Below are 14,109 nucleotides of genomic sequence, written 5' to 3'. Positions count from 1 at the left end.
CAGATATATATTTCCAAAGCCATTTTCAAGAAGGATACTTAAGAGAAACTGCATCTTGTGAGACGAGGTCGACCGACACCCGAAGCTATCCCAGGGGTGAAATGGTTTGCCCGCCACTTTCACACGAATCAACCGACTACGACGGTACCACTGGCTTATACGGCGTCGAATGGGTGCTACAAATTGTGAGTTCAAATATTTTTATTTTTTATTTTTTCATGTTTCAATATAATTCTTTGAATTCTGACAGTTGCTGAAATGGGTTTATTAAATGTTAAATGCGCCAAAAAATAGACCGTTTTGTACACTGTTGAGGGGATTCAATCCATGGTAGTTTGCAAGTGTGTTTCTGTATAGTATCTCCAGCCGTGTCCATGTGGTGACATAAGTAGGACATCACAGAAGGCCTAAGGGAGAAACGCACGGCCCGCCACTGGACATGAGTAACCTAAATGTGTGTTAAAATAAAACACTTCAACTATTGTAATGTTGAGCGACGTCCGGTGGGTCTTCCTCTTGTTCTCCCGAGAGAGAGCCTCATATCGAGGGTGTGGAGAAAACTTAATGCACAGAGCTTTTTTTCAGTGTGTAGAAATAAAGCCTTACATATTTGTATTTCTATTTTTACACCTAAATAGGTTGACTCATGTCTTATTTTATATATTTATTTTTGTGTTGTATAGTATTGTTAAGTATTACTTTGAGTTGTATACATTAATAAATAATGTGCAGAAACTACCACTGTTGTGACTCATTTCCTGCCTTAATTGCAAATAATACAACATAGGGGAATACATTCAGCAAGCCTAAATGATATTCCATGTATTATTCACATTTACACTTGAAGGTAAAACCATTTACAACAGATTTTCTAAAATAATCAACTTAGTTGCACTCAATGAATATTTATTTAAAATCAAGACTTTTGCAAGTGGACAAGTCACATCACTTGCAACAACATTACAAATCATCAGTAATGACAGGAAGAATAGATTACACCAAAGATTTATTAAACATGTGTGCATGTATGAAGTCCATTAAATGACTTCTGTGAGGTTTAAAAAAGTCAACATATTTATGAATATGCTATGTTCTACAGTCGTGCACTGCAGAAAATGTACATGTATTTCTGTCCATTAGAAATATGTGGAGACACAGTATGTTGGGGAACATTTGTTTCTTCCAAGTATGTTTTGCACATTATGAGACATATTATACAATGATAATGTACGCAGATACATTTATGTGAACCAGGAGTGTCTAGACTTTTTGACTTGGGGGCCACATTGGGTGAAAAAAAATGTGGCCAGGGGCCGAAGGCTGACTGCATGTAAAGTATCTATCTATCTATCTATCTATCTATCTATCTATCTATCTATCTATCTATCTATCTATCTATCTATCTATCTATCTATCTATATATGCATGTATATAGTCGAGGTTTCTGTGGTTTATCCGTTATACAGTGCTCAATACTGGGGTAGAGCGGAATATACATCACACTGTAAAAAAAAAAATCAAATTTTTATGGTTAATTTACTCTAAATTTCTACTGTAATTTTTCTACTTTTTTTTAAATAGTTTATAAAACTGTAGAATTGAAGACATTATCTGTAAATAAACAATCCGCCTGTTATTTTAAGTAACATGCCAGTAATGACAAACTATGTATATTTCTATTTATTTTTACAGAAAAATACCAAATTAGTTATACATAGCATTTTCTGTTTTCTTAAATTACTTTCAAATTCATGTACAATTACAGTAATTATCTTTCTTTAAATATGTAGCTTGTTATATAAAAGTCTATGTCCATACTAACAATCCAACACAGGGGTGTCAAACTCAAATACAAATACAAAAATCCAATTTTTTGTTACATAACACATGCTAACTATTAGCAAGTTAGCACATGAGGATGCAAGCTTTTAAACGAATTTTGTCGGTTTTCACCTCAAGAGTCAAATGATTTATTACTTCACACAGGCTAACTGTTAGCATTCTAATGTCAGCATGTTCGGATGCTAACAATGGGATGCTAGCTTTTCAACTAATTCTGCAAGTATACAGCTCAGTCAACTACTTGCTGCATGTGGTGTAACTGGTTTTAGGTAAGAAAGGACTACAGTATCGGGGAGTTATGACTTCACGGGACACGACGGAAGTCTATATAACTTCCAGGGTGACAGTGCACGAGGAATGAGCAGACTAGAGCAGGATAACAAACACGGTTGCAATAAAAGCACGTCTAACTACAATTGGACTCATGTACTGTGTTTAATAACGTGATATATGTCAGAAGTCCTGTAGATAAAGAAAGAAGGGTCCGTGTCAGAGTACTGTTAGTATGTTAACATTAATCTGCTAGCTTTTTAGCTAATTTTACAGGTTTCCACCTCAGAGTCAAATATTGCATTATTTCGCACATGCTAACTGTTAACATTCTAATGTCAACATGTTAGGATGCTAACATTGGGATGATAGCTTTTTAGCTATTTTTTTCAGGTATACACCACACAGTAAAATATTGTGTTTCTTGATGTATACTGTTAGTATGAAAACATTAGGATGCTAGCATTTTAGCTAATTTGGCAGGTTTAGACCTCAGAGTCAAATATTTTATTACTTCGCACATGTTAACTGTTAGAATTCTAATGTCAACATGTTGATTGAAACTTTTATTAGTAGATTGCACAGTACAGTATATATTCCGTACAATTGACCACTAAATGGTAACCCCGGAATACGTTTTTCAACTTGTTTAAGTTGGGGTCCACGTTAATCAATGGTTAGGATGCTAACATTGGGATGATAGATTTTTAGCTATTTTTTTCCGGTATACACCACACAGTAAAACCACACAGTAAAATATTGTGTTACTTGATGTATACTGTTAGTATGATAACCTTAGGATGCTAGCATTTTAGCTAATTTGGCCAGTTTACAAATATTTTGTTTCTAGTCAAATATTTTGTTACTTACTTGATGCTATCTGGCCAGCATGCTAACTGCTAGCATTTCAGGTGGTATCCCCACACAATTTCTACTGGAATTGCATGTTCTAGTTATAAAATGTTATCTATAAAACAACACCACCCAGGAGAGACATTCAAATAATTTGTCAAAGATAACTCAAGTACTTCAACACCAACTATCCAATGACGTAATAAATACTGTACCACGTCAAATCACTTGTCATTAATGATTATCACGGGGACCTTGGTGCTCCCTTTGTTGGCCGGCTGGCCAAGGTACGTCTGCGTTAGGCCATAGCTCGCTTGTGATTGGTTGAAACTGCCTTGTCGGTACATCTGTTGGCCCTTGGACTGATTGAAGCTGTTTTGCCTGGATAGCTGTGCACTGAAACTGTCGTCAAAACTCTGCTCAAAGCTGCTCTCGCTGTAGAGCCGCTGTCGCATTTCCCGTTTGCCAGAGGAGCTCCTGGTGGGGTAACGCTGGCCCATCTTGTACCAGCCCGTCTCTTTGAAGACAAACCAAATGTTTCCTACCCACAGGGCGACATTGACGAAACCGAAAACCTAAGAGCCAGAAAAAGAAAAAAGTTTCAAAACCTTTTGCAGATGTTCATTCTATTCAGTATGCATTGTTATATTTAATACAGAGCTGTGATTTGTTTGCTAATTAGAGTGGTTTGAAAATGTATTCATAACTCTGTAAGTTTTCCATATGTTGTCACCTTACAAGTTACTTGCTTTTGTGAAATACCAACACAAAGCAATACACAGTGGTCGAGTCAAAATGGGTGTGGGCGTATCAATCTAAATATTGATGGCATTGATACCAAGGTGAGTTTTGGTATCTTGCGTAATGGGATCGATACTTTTGTTGCAGTTTACACATATCTGTGTGTAATTGAAGTTATTTATGTTGTTTTGTTTACATTTTGATTTATTTATATTTTATAACATTGTTGTCATTGTTTTGTTTGTGTTTATTTTGCAATTGTGCTTACTTTGTTAAACAATTGTGTGTAATAAGGGGATTATTATGTTTTTTTACTGTATATACTATTACATCAGGGGTGCCAAACGTACGGCCCGAGGGCCGGATCAGGCCCGCGAACAGGTTTTAGCCGGCCCACGGGATGACTTTGCTAAGTATAAAAAGTAACCTGAAAATTTGGAATGAAAGAAACTGCTGTTCTAAATGTGTCCACTGAATGTCGCAATAGCAATTATTCGTATCTTTGTAGGTGATGCTACATATGTACAAAATAAACCACATGATGTTAGTACATCAGTCGAGGAAAATTATCAAACTGACAAATAACATACTGTAATTTGATTGTGATATACTTTTTTTTAATCTTGATAGATTAAACATTAACACCAATGAGTTGACTGATGAACATTATCACATAATTTATTCAGAGAATATAAATAACGACAAATAAAGGTAGAATACTATTAACCACAACATGTAAGTGAAAAAAAAAACACAACAACATTACGATTTGTACAATTTCAGAATGTGCTTGTTCTATTTTTAAACAAAGAAAACAATCTGAAATTGTCTTTATTTTTAAGTTATCGTGCCGTGATTTTACCAGTCCGGCCCACTTGGGAGTATATTTTTCTCCATGTGGCTCCAGATCTAAAATTAGTCCGACACCCCTGTATTACATTGTTTTAGCTTTAATTGAGTTATAAAAATATTTTCATTTGCATAACATTGAGATTACAAGAACACATGTAAACAATCCACAAAGTAGAAGTAGATTCGCTAAATTATTCATTGAAAGTATCGGTATCAGTATAGGCAATGCTATCACTGTATTTACTCGGTATCGGATTGATACTAAAATTCCCAGTATTGCCCAACCCTATTGCATACTGAAAGGGGCGGTGAAAGGAAGGGAGAGAAGGTGTTAATAATGGGACTACTATTCTGTGTGTGTATGAAAGTGTTTCAGTAGTGTGTATAAGTGTGTTTCAGTAGTGTGTGTGAGAGAAAAACATTTCAGCTGTTTGTGTGAGAGTATTTCAGTAGTGTATGTAAGAGGTCATTCTGAATAATGTCCCTAACGGCCCCTCATCTTTATCCTTCACGATTGTCGCGACGTTTGGGCGGCTTGGACCGAAATGCAACAACTTTCAATTTCTACACTTTCTGAACATTTGCCTAACTTCACTTCAATTTCATGTTTACTTTTAGGGCTCGATCTACTAAAGGTTTGCTTGTATCAAAACACATGCTAACTTGATAGCACAGACAAAGCTTATCTTCTAAACTTGTGCACTAGTTATCAATTGCACACGCAGTCTCAGTAGATCACACGGAACACGCCCACCGATAGAACACGCAATTTGATAGTTTACACATGCTGTTTAGCGTGTGGTATTTGGATCTTAGTAGATGAGGCCCTTAGAGTATTGGTTTCATAAGACTGGTGTGTGTAACCCCACCACAGACGCGTTGAGACGGGACCAGAGAGGCTCCTGGGCAGCAGTGCATTTGTTCTCCTGAGCCGAGCAGGCAGAGATGAGCAGCAGCACCTTGGTGGGCTCGGTGGCTGTTTTGATGTCAGTCAAAGCTTTAGCCCAAAAGCAAGTGCTAACCAGCCACACCAGGGAGAAAATCACCGTCACCACAAAGTCCTGAGCACCAATAGGAAAAGGGAACAAAAGTATTAGACTTTCTACAGAGATACATGAGAGTGTTTCAGTAGTGTGAGAGAAAAATATTTCGGATGTTTATGTGAGAGCATTCCAGTAGTGTGTATAAGAGTGTTTCAGTAGTGTGTATGAGAGTGTTTCAGTAGTGTGCGTGAGAGAAAAACATTTTAGTTGTTTATGTGAGAGCATTTCAGTATAGTGTTTGAGAGTGTTTCAGTGGTGTGTATGAAAGTATTTCAGTAGTGTGCATAAGATTGTTTCACAGATTGTTACTAACCACAAATGGGCCTCTGTTATTCTTCAAGTATTTGTTCTGGTAGAAGACGTAGACCACGGTCGCCATAAGGGAGTAGAGAAACGTGATCACGCCCACTGTGACAAAAAACTGAGCAGCTGAGGAATAGTCGCCATTCAGGAAGAGAATCTCTTGTCTCTTTGTGTCACATAAGGGGGCCTTGAAGTGCACTTGTTGCAACCTGCAGAGGAGGAGCGGGTCAATAAATCAATGTTTGGAAACGTAAAAAAGAATAGGTAGTTTGTATTGGGGTGGCACTTTGTCATTTCCAATACTGATAATATATGAGTGTTGGCCGATACAGATATCAATCCAATATGATACCAGCACAAATCATACATATTATTATTTTGTAGTGTGGAATATTAGAAAAGCTTTGATGAAGTGAAATTAGTCATACAGATTAACAATGATAGGTATGCAAAACAGACTTGCACTGACTTTACATTCAAATGCAATAGTAGTTAGTTTTTGGCGACATCCCGCGCTCACAATCATTTATTAAGCTAATGATGCAGTAAATTTAATTAAGCGGGCATGTTTGGTCCTGGATACTTTCTAATACGCTTCTGGTTTGAAGACTTTGTATGTGTAAATAATATACCACTACAGTTATTTGATGCTTGCTTATATTAACCAATGCGCTGTTTTAGACTGCAATATTGTTCAATAAAGGACACGTATTACGTATGTCTAGCTTGTGTGCTATTGTGTGTGTAGATGCTAGCTCCTATTAGCCTATAGCCAGCCATGTTTACTTTTTGTAAATGACTTCACAATGGTAGGTATGAAAAACACAAACCTATTTATCATTAACCGTCTGGAATGGACTTATGGTGTAATTCAAATTGAAGTGGAGTAGTAATTAGTTTTTTGGTGACACCTCGTGGTCATGTGTAAGTAATACATAACTAGAGATGTCCGATAATATCGGCCTGCCGATATTATCGGCCGATAAATGCATTAAAATGTAATATCGGAAATTATCGGTATCGTTTTTTTTCATTATCGGTATGTTTTTTTTTTTTATACTTATTTTTATTTTTATTTTTTTTAAATCAACATAAAAAACACAAGATACACTTACAATTAGTGCACCAACCCAAAAAACCTCCCTTAACCCATTTACTCTCATTCACACTCATTCACACCAAAGGGTTGTTTCTTTCTGTTATTAATATTCTGGTTCCTACATTATATATCAATATATATCAATACAGTCTGCAAGGGATACAGTCCGTAAGCACACATGATTGTGCGTGCTGCTGGTCCACTAATAGTACTAACCTTTAACAGTTAATTTTACTAATTTTCATTAATTACTAGTTTCTATGTAACTGTTTTTATATTGTTTTACTTTCTTTTTTATTCAAGAAAATGTTTTTAATTTATTTATCTTATTTTATTTATTTATTTATTTTTTAAAAGTACCTTATCTTCACCATACCTGGTTGTCCAAATTAGGCATAATAATGTGTTAATTCCACGACTGTATATATCGGTTGATATCGGTATTGGTAATTAAAGAGTTGGACAATATCGGAATATCGGATATCGGCAAAAAGCCATTATCGGACATCCCTATACATAACTATAATTGTTTGATACCTGTGACCCACCGCGACCCCGGAAGGGACAAGCGGTAGAACAAGATGGAATCTTTAAAGTGACAAATGTGCTGCTTTAGACTGCAATATTGCTCAGATTAGGAGACTGTGCCATCAGGACCAGCAAGGCCTTCTCTGCTGGCCTAACATAACCAGAAATCATGATCATAATCAAAGATAAAAGTAATTTTTAATTTACTTACCCTAAATATATTCTCTACATGTCATATTATGCTCCTTCCAGTGCTGTTGTTTTTAGTTTATAGAGTTTGTATCCAATCAGAATTCAGCTAGCTTATGTTGCCATGTTGTACCAAATCTGCCGGAGGCCTTCAGAATCAACAATGTGGGCGTCTGTGCACTGTAAGTGAAGGGACACAAACATTTGACAGATAGTTGCGATAGCCAATCAGATCACAAGTTGTTGTCAATAAGGCCTTCTAGCTGGCCTAAGGTTTTATTTTGATGTTATAAGCTGGTAACATAAGAACTCCATTACCCAGCATGCCACAGTAGTGAACAGCATGCTCAGTAGCCCCGTTTAGGTTATTGATGAGCACGCTGTGGAGTAAACTTTAAGAACTCAGCCAACACGCCTCATCTGCATCTTTTAAGATTAGACAAGACAACACATATATTTGCAAGGCCATTTTCAAGAAGGATATTTAAAGAGAAACTGCATTTTGTGAGACGGCGTTGAATGGGTTCTACAAATTGTGAGTTCATATATTTTATTTCTTTATTTTTTCACGTTTAATGTTTATTACTATTTTAATTTTGACAGTACCACATAAGATATGTTTTAATTGCTGATGCGGGTTTACTGATTTTTAAGTGCGCCAGAAAATAACCCGTTTTATACACTGTTTATGTGGTTTAATGCCCAGTAAATGTGTTTCTGTATAGTATTTCTCCAGCAATGGTCATGTGGTGACATCAATGATGGTATTTTGAGACGTAATCATTGAAGTCGGACATCACCGAAGGCCTAGATGGGAAACACACGCCCGCCACTACTTTTCATGTATGACTAACTTGACTGCAGCATGTTTGTTCAAACAAAAATGTTTTATAACCAAATGCAAGTAGACAAAACCATGGATTATTATACACCAAGTAAAATCCATCCATCCATCTATTTTCTACCGCTTGTCCCTATCGGGGTCGCTGGAGCCTATCTCCGCTGCATTGAAGCGGTAGGCAAGGTACACCCTGAACAAGTCGCCACCTTATCACAGGGCCAACTGATTAAAATAACTCCTTTATTAAGTTCAATTAGACGCAATTAAGAAAAAACCCTATTCGTGCAAAATAACACAAATGGAAAAATGCAACAGAAATGTAATTCCAAAAATGTCAACAAAACAACAAATAACTTTCATGGCAGGCAGAAAATAAAGTCAGTAGTCAGTAGAGCGAGGAGAGGGAGGCACAATGTGTGTTTTAGTGAGCAACAGTGTTGGGACTTACGCGTTATAAAGTAACCCGTTACTGTAACGCCGTTAGTTTTGGCGGTAACTAGTAATCTAACGCGTTATTTTTTATATTCAGTAACTCAGTTACCGTTACTACATGATGCGTTACTGCGTTATTTTACGTTATTTTTTATGTAGTATCGGCTAGAAACAGAAGATCTGAGTGTGTTTTATTGGAGCGCTGCGGTGTCTCTCTTGTGTGGAAGGAAAAGAAGAGGCGTGCAGAGAAGAGGCGTGCTTTGTGTGGGTGGGGGCCGGGGGGGCTCCCAGATCGTAGTTGAGGGGCGCAGGGGAGATGTTCCTCCAGGGCCTATGTACTTCGGGGCTAACAACCTTCACTTTACCCGGAAGTGGGTCTTTACAGCTGAGGGTGAATGACGAGGCCGGCGGTTTGTTGCAACTTTGTGACTTTATTGGACGCAGCAATCCACCAAGCTCGAGCACCTGCATGCACTCACTGTCACCGGTCCCTCACCTCTGTCGCCCACTCACTCACTGACGTCACTCACCTCACATGCTGTCATATCTTAAAGGGCCACACACACACACACACATACGCTACTCTCATAACAACTAACAAGACATCATGGTGAAGCCAGAAGTCAAGTTTCTTAACATGGAGACATTCTCAATACTCTTCTTTTGTCGAGCACAAAGAAAATAATATTTTAGTTAAATGTAAGTTGTGTCTTGGATCAAAGATCCTATCTACTTAAAGTTAAAGTTAAAGTGCAATTATGTTGCAGCTATATAAAATAGTTTTTTCAATTTGTTCTGGCCTGAAATTAATTGGCCCTTTGAAACATATCTTTGTCTTTGTGTGTTGTATGTAGACCACATTGCTTTCTGAGTTCAGTGATGCTAATGCATGTCAAGTTGATCAACAGATCGTATTATTCTCCAGTGCAATAACAGTACTGAAATGAAGGCTAAAAGGGCATTAATGGGAGCCTTAAAAAAAAAGGAGAAAAAAAAGAAGTAACGAAATAGTTACTTTTCACAGTAACACATTACTTTTTGGTGTAAGTAACTGAGTTAGTAACTGAGTTACTTTTGAAATAAAGTAACTAGTAACTGTAACTAGTTATTGGTTTTCAGTAACTAACCCAACACTGGTGAGCAGGATAGAGAGAGAAAGAGAAAGAGAGACAGAGAGAGAGATGCTTGCACTTAAGGACAAGAAGCATGAAGTCTGAGGAAAAGTGAGTCATTTGTGAATTACGTAACAGACAAGAAACTGCAATAAAAGTATTAATCCCATCTAGGGTTGCACGGTATACCGGTATTAGTATAGTACCGCGATACTAATGAATCATATTGGGTACTATACCGCCTCTGAAAAGTACCGGTCCCCCACACCCCCCCAGCCGCTGTCAGTGTTTTAGCTACTTCTGAATCACTAATCCTCGCCTCCATGGCGACAAATAAAGTAAGTTTCTTACAAGTATCATCCCTGCAGGACGAGGAATAGCTAAACATGTTTCACTACACACCGTAGCTCACCTGCGTCAAAATGTAAACAAACGCCATTGGTGGATCTCCACCTGACATCCACTGTAATGATACAAAGTACAGGAGCGATACTACTATGATTACGTCAATATTTGTTGGCATCACAACATCTTCTTTCGTTTCTTTTAAATTTATATTATGTTTATAAACTCAGGAAATATGTCCCTGGACACATGAGGTCTGAATATGACCAATGTATGATCCTGTAACTACTTGCTATCGGATCGATACCCAAATTTGTGGTATCATCCAAAACTAATGTAAAGCATCCAAACAGAAGAATAAGTGATTATTAAACTTTAACAGAAGTGTAGATAGAACATGTTAAAAGAGAAAGTAAGCAGATATTAACAGTAAATGAACAAGTAGATTGATCATTCATTTTCTACCATCCATCCATCCATCCATTTTCTACCGCTTATTCCCTTCGGGGTCGCGGGGGCGCTGGAGCCTATCTCAGCTACAATCGGGCGGAAGGCGGGGTACACCCTGGACAAGTCGCCACCTCATCGCAGTATTTTCTACCACTTGTCCTTAATAATTTTGACAAAATAATAAAATGGCAAATGACACAATATGTTACTGCATATGTCAGCAGCTAAATTAGGAGCCTTTGTTTGCTTACTTACTAATAAAAGACAAGTTGTGTTGTATGTTCACTATTTTATTTAAGGACAAACTTGCAATAACAAACATGTGTTTAATGTACCCTTTTTTGTTAAAATAAAGCCAATAATGCAATTTTTTGTGGTCCACTTTATCTAGAAAAGTATCAAAGTACCAAAAAGTATCGAAATAATTTTAGTACCGTTAGCGGTACCAAAATATTGGTATCGGGACAACACTAATCTGTCACACCGTTATCAATCCAATACCAGTACCCCCCTTGGTATCGATCGTAGTGATATCCAGACCAATACGTCCACCTTCATTGTGAACAGGCTGTCCAGCTGTGCACAGGTAAACCCGTTGCATGACCGCTTGTATCCGAGATTTTTGGTGCAAGCTGAAATCATCCGATATTTGTTTTTGTTTAGTTTTTTTGCTGATATTGGACTGAAATTGGACATTCCTAGTTAGTAGGTGATATATTGATTTAGTTTTGTGTATGAACCTTGTCTGCTCGAAATAAAGCGGCAGTGATTGTTCCATGCTTGTTCATGATGGTACTCTAAAACATTCCACCAAAGTGCTCATCCAGACAATGCATTACAGCACTTTTGCCTAAATGAGCTTACCTCATTTATGATGCGGGGTCAGGACATGCGAGCCGCAAGCCGCTCTGATTGAAACTGCTTTTTGTTGAAGGATGTTTTTCTGACTGCATCATTAGACCAAAAGGCTTTTGGAGCCAGATTAGCCAAGATTCCAACTTTAAGTGGTGCCTTTTGACGCGCCAGAACCTTTCCACTATTGATCTTGTCTAGCGGCGTGTACCCACAATGCCGTGGGGCCACTTGCTCAGCTTCATTCAGCGACAGGGAGCAGAGAACAAATCTTTCCCTTCAAATCCTAACTTATTCCATTTACTCTTTTAGACAATTCTATATTAGAATAATAGCCGTTATGTTCACAACAGCTATTTCTAGCAGATGGTATTGGCTAATGATCCCCAATGTTAACAACATACTGCATTCTTAACAGAGGTGGGTAGATTAGCCAGAAATTGTACTCAAGTAAGAGCTGTTACTTTGGAGATGTATTACTCAAGTAAAAGTAAGGAGTAGTCACCCAAATATTTACTGGAGTAAAAGTAAAAAGTATGTTGTGAAAAAAGTAACTGATGAGTAACCTGGTCGTTTAATGATGACGGCGACAAATAATGCACAAAAACATAAAAATAGCAATGAGCAAATTCAGAGCCAGGAATATCTCTTAAGCAACTAAAACAATAATATATATTAAATAATAATACATTAACATAAAAAAAAAAATAAGGCAAATTGAGCCACAATAACTTAACAGCACCATAAGCTCAGTAGGCAGAGATTACAAAGGAAAATAACAAGTTAGCCTTTACGCAAACCATAAACTGATAGGTGTGGGCTGCACCTGAGAACACACTGTGCACTTCTGATTGGTGTTTGTATGCATGCGTGAGTGTGTGTGTGACTGTGCGTGTCTATGAGGCTGCAGTGCGTTAATAAATGTCCCCACACGATGTACATTTGACAGTGATTCATAGCAGGGAAGCTTACATCAGCCTCCGGTGACAGCCAAAATATCTACTAACGTTACTTACCACGATGTGCTTCCTCAAATTTGACGTTGAGTTCATGAAAGCTTAAGCTTGTTGTTGTTTTGCCGCTGATAAAGTTTCAGCGGCAGTCACATGACCAGGCGGTCGCATGCCCAGGCGGTCATGTGACCGCCTGGCTTGTTTGATTGGTGAAACGGAGTCATGCGATAGATCCTACTTTGAAGGTCTGTCTGACAAACCAAAATAAACAAAGCGTGCATTAACAGATCGATAAAAATCAGTAGCGAGTAGCGAGCTGAATGTAGATAAATGGAGCGGAGTGAAAGTAGCATTTCTTCTCTATAAATATACTCAAGTAAAAGTAAAAGTATGTTGCATTAAAACTACTCTTAGAAGTACAATTTATCCCAAATGTTACTCAAGTAGATGTAACGGAGTAAATGTAGCGCGTTACAGCCCAGCTCTGATTATTAATAATGTAGAGCTTTTCCATCTGCCAACAAGTGGTTTTGAAATATGAATAGCTCAAGTCAACTACAAAGTGTACACATGAGAAATACAATTAACGAATGAATGTTGAATTATGTAAATCATAAAGTTAAAACCGCTTTCTGCCCAAATGAAGCTGAGATAGGCTCCAGCACCCCCCGCGACCTCAAAAGGGACAAGCGGTAGAACATGGATGGGATAGATAAAGTTAAGGTCCCAACAATAGTCACACACACACTAGGTGCAGTGAAATTATCCTCTGCATTTGACCCATCCCCATGTTCTCACCCTGGGAGGTGAGGGGAGCAGTGAGCAGCAGCAGTGTCCGCACTCGGGAATCATTTGGTGATTTAACCCCCAATTCCAAACCTTGATGCTGAGTACCAAGCAGGGAGGCAACGGGTCCCATTTTTTTTATTGTCTTTGGTATGACTCGGCTGAGGATTTGAACTCACGACCTTCCAGTCTCTAACCACAAGGCCACTGATCATGTGATGTTCCTTATTGTAACTCGATAATCATGTCTGAAAAGAACAAACCATATAAATTTGCACAATTCAACATGTCCGAAATGGAGTAGAAAGAAGCTGAATTAATCTAATCCTATCTCAGGCTTCTCCATGTTTTAGCAATCTCTGCTGGACTGTTCACTTCCTGTGTTTGACATGTATGGTGGTAGCTCGGGTTACGTGTGCCCCAACTTACAAGTGTCTTGATCTGGCAGCTCTGCTGCCACCTGTCTTCTTTTTGTTGCAGTGCCTGGTTCCTGGGTCACTGGGCGAAGCCTCCAGTCCCTTCACTCGGCGCCAATAAATTCCTGATGGTTCACCCTTCCAGTTATGTACATCTCTTCTGCTTTGGTTCCACTCACGCTTCTTGTTTCCTGTGGCTCAGC

At 38.1% G+C, this 14,109-nt stretch overlaps 1 protein-coding gene and 1 long non-coding RNA gene across 2 annotated transcripts in view; both read right to left on the bottom strand.

Annotated features, from left to right (window-relative positions):
• The window catches only part of LOC133578300 (uncharacterized), a 341,666-nt gene that overhangs the window by 77,452 nt on the left and 250,105 nt on the right, over positions 1–14,109 (bottom strand). The window lies entirely within an intron of this gene.
• synprb (synaptoporin b) overlaps positions 1,006–14,109 on the bottom strand; it is a 35,479-nt gene continuing 22,375 nt past the window's right edge. The window contains exons 3-5 of the mRNA XM_061932375.1: positions 5,914–6,112; positions 5,427–5,618; positions 1,006–3,539 (exon numbers count right to left, since the gene is read on the bottom strand). Coding sequence (XP_061788359.1) covers positions 3,189–3,539; positions 5,427–5,618; positions 5,914–6,112 — 742 coding nt within the window. The 3' untranslated portion in view covers positions 1,006–3,188. The remainder of the gene's footprint in view (positions 3,540–5,426; positions 5,619–5,913; positions 6,113–14,109) is intronic.

This window comes from Nerophis lumbriciformis, linkage group LG38 (genome assembly GCF_033978685.3).
Source record: "Nerophis lumbriciformis linkage group LG38, RoL_Nlum_v2.1, whole genome shotgun sequence".
NCBI lineage: Eukaryota > Metazoa > Chordata > Actinopteri > Syngnathiformes > Syngnathidae > Nerophis > Nerophis lumbriciformis.
The sequence above is the reverse complement of the archived record's forward strand: the minus strand, read 5'-3'. Positions and strand labels throughout refer to the sequence as shown.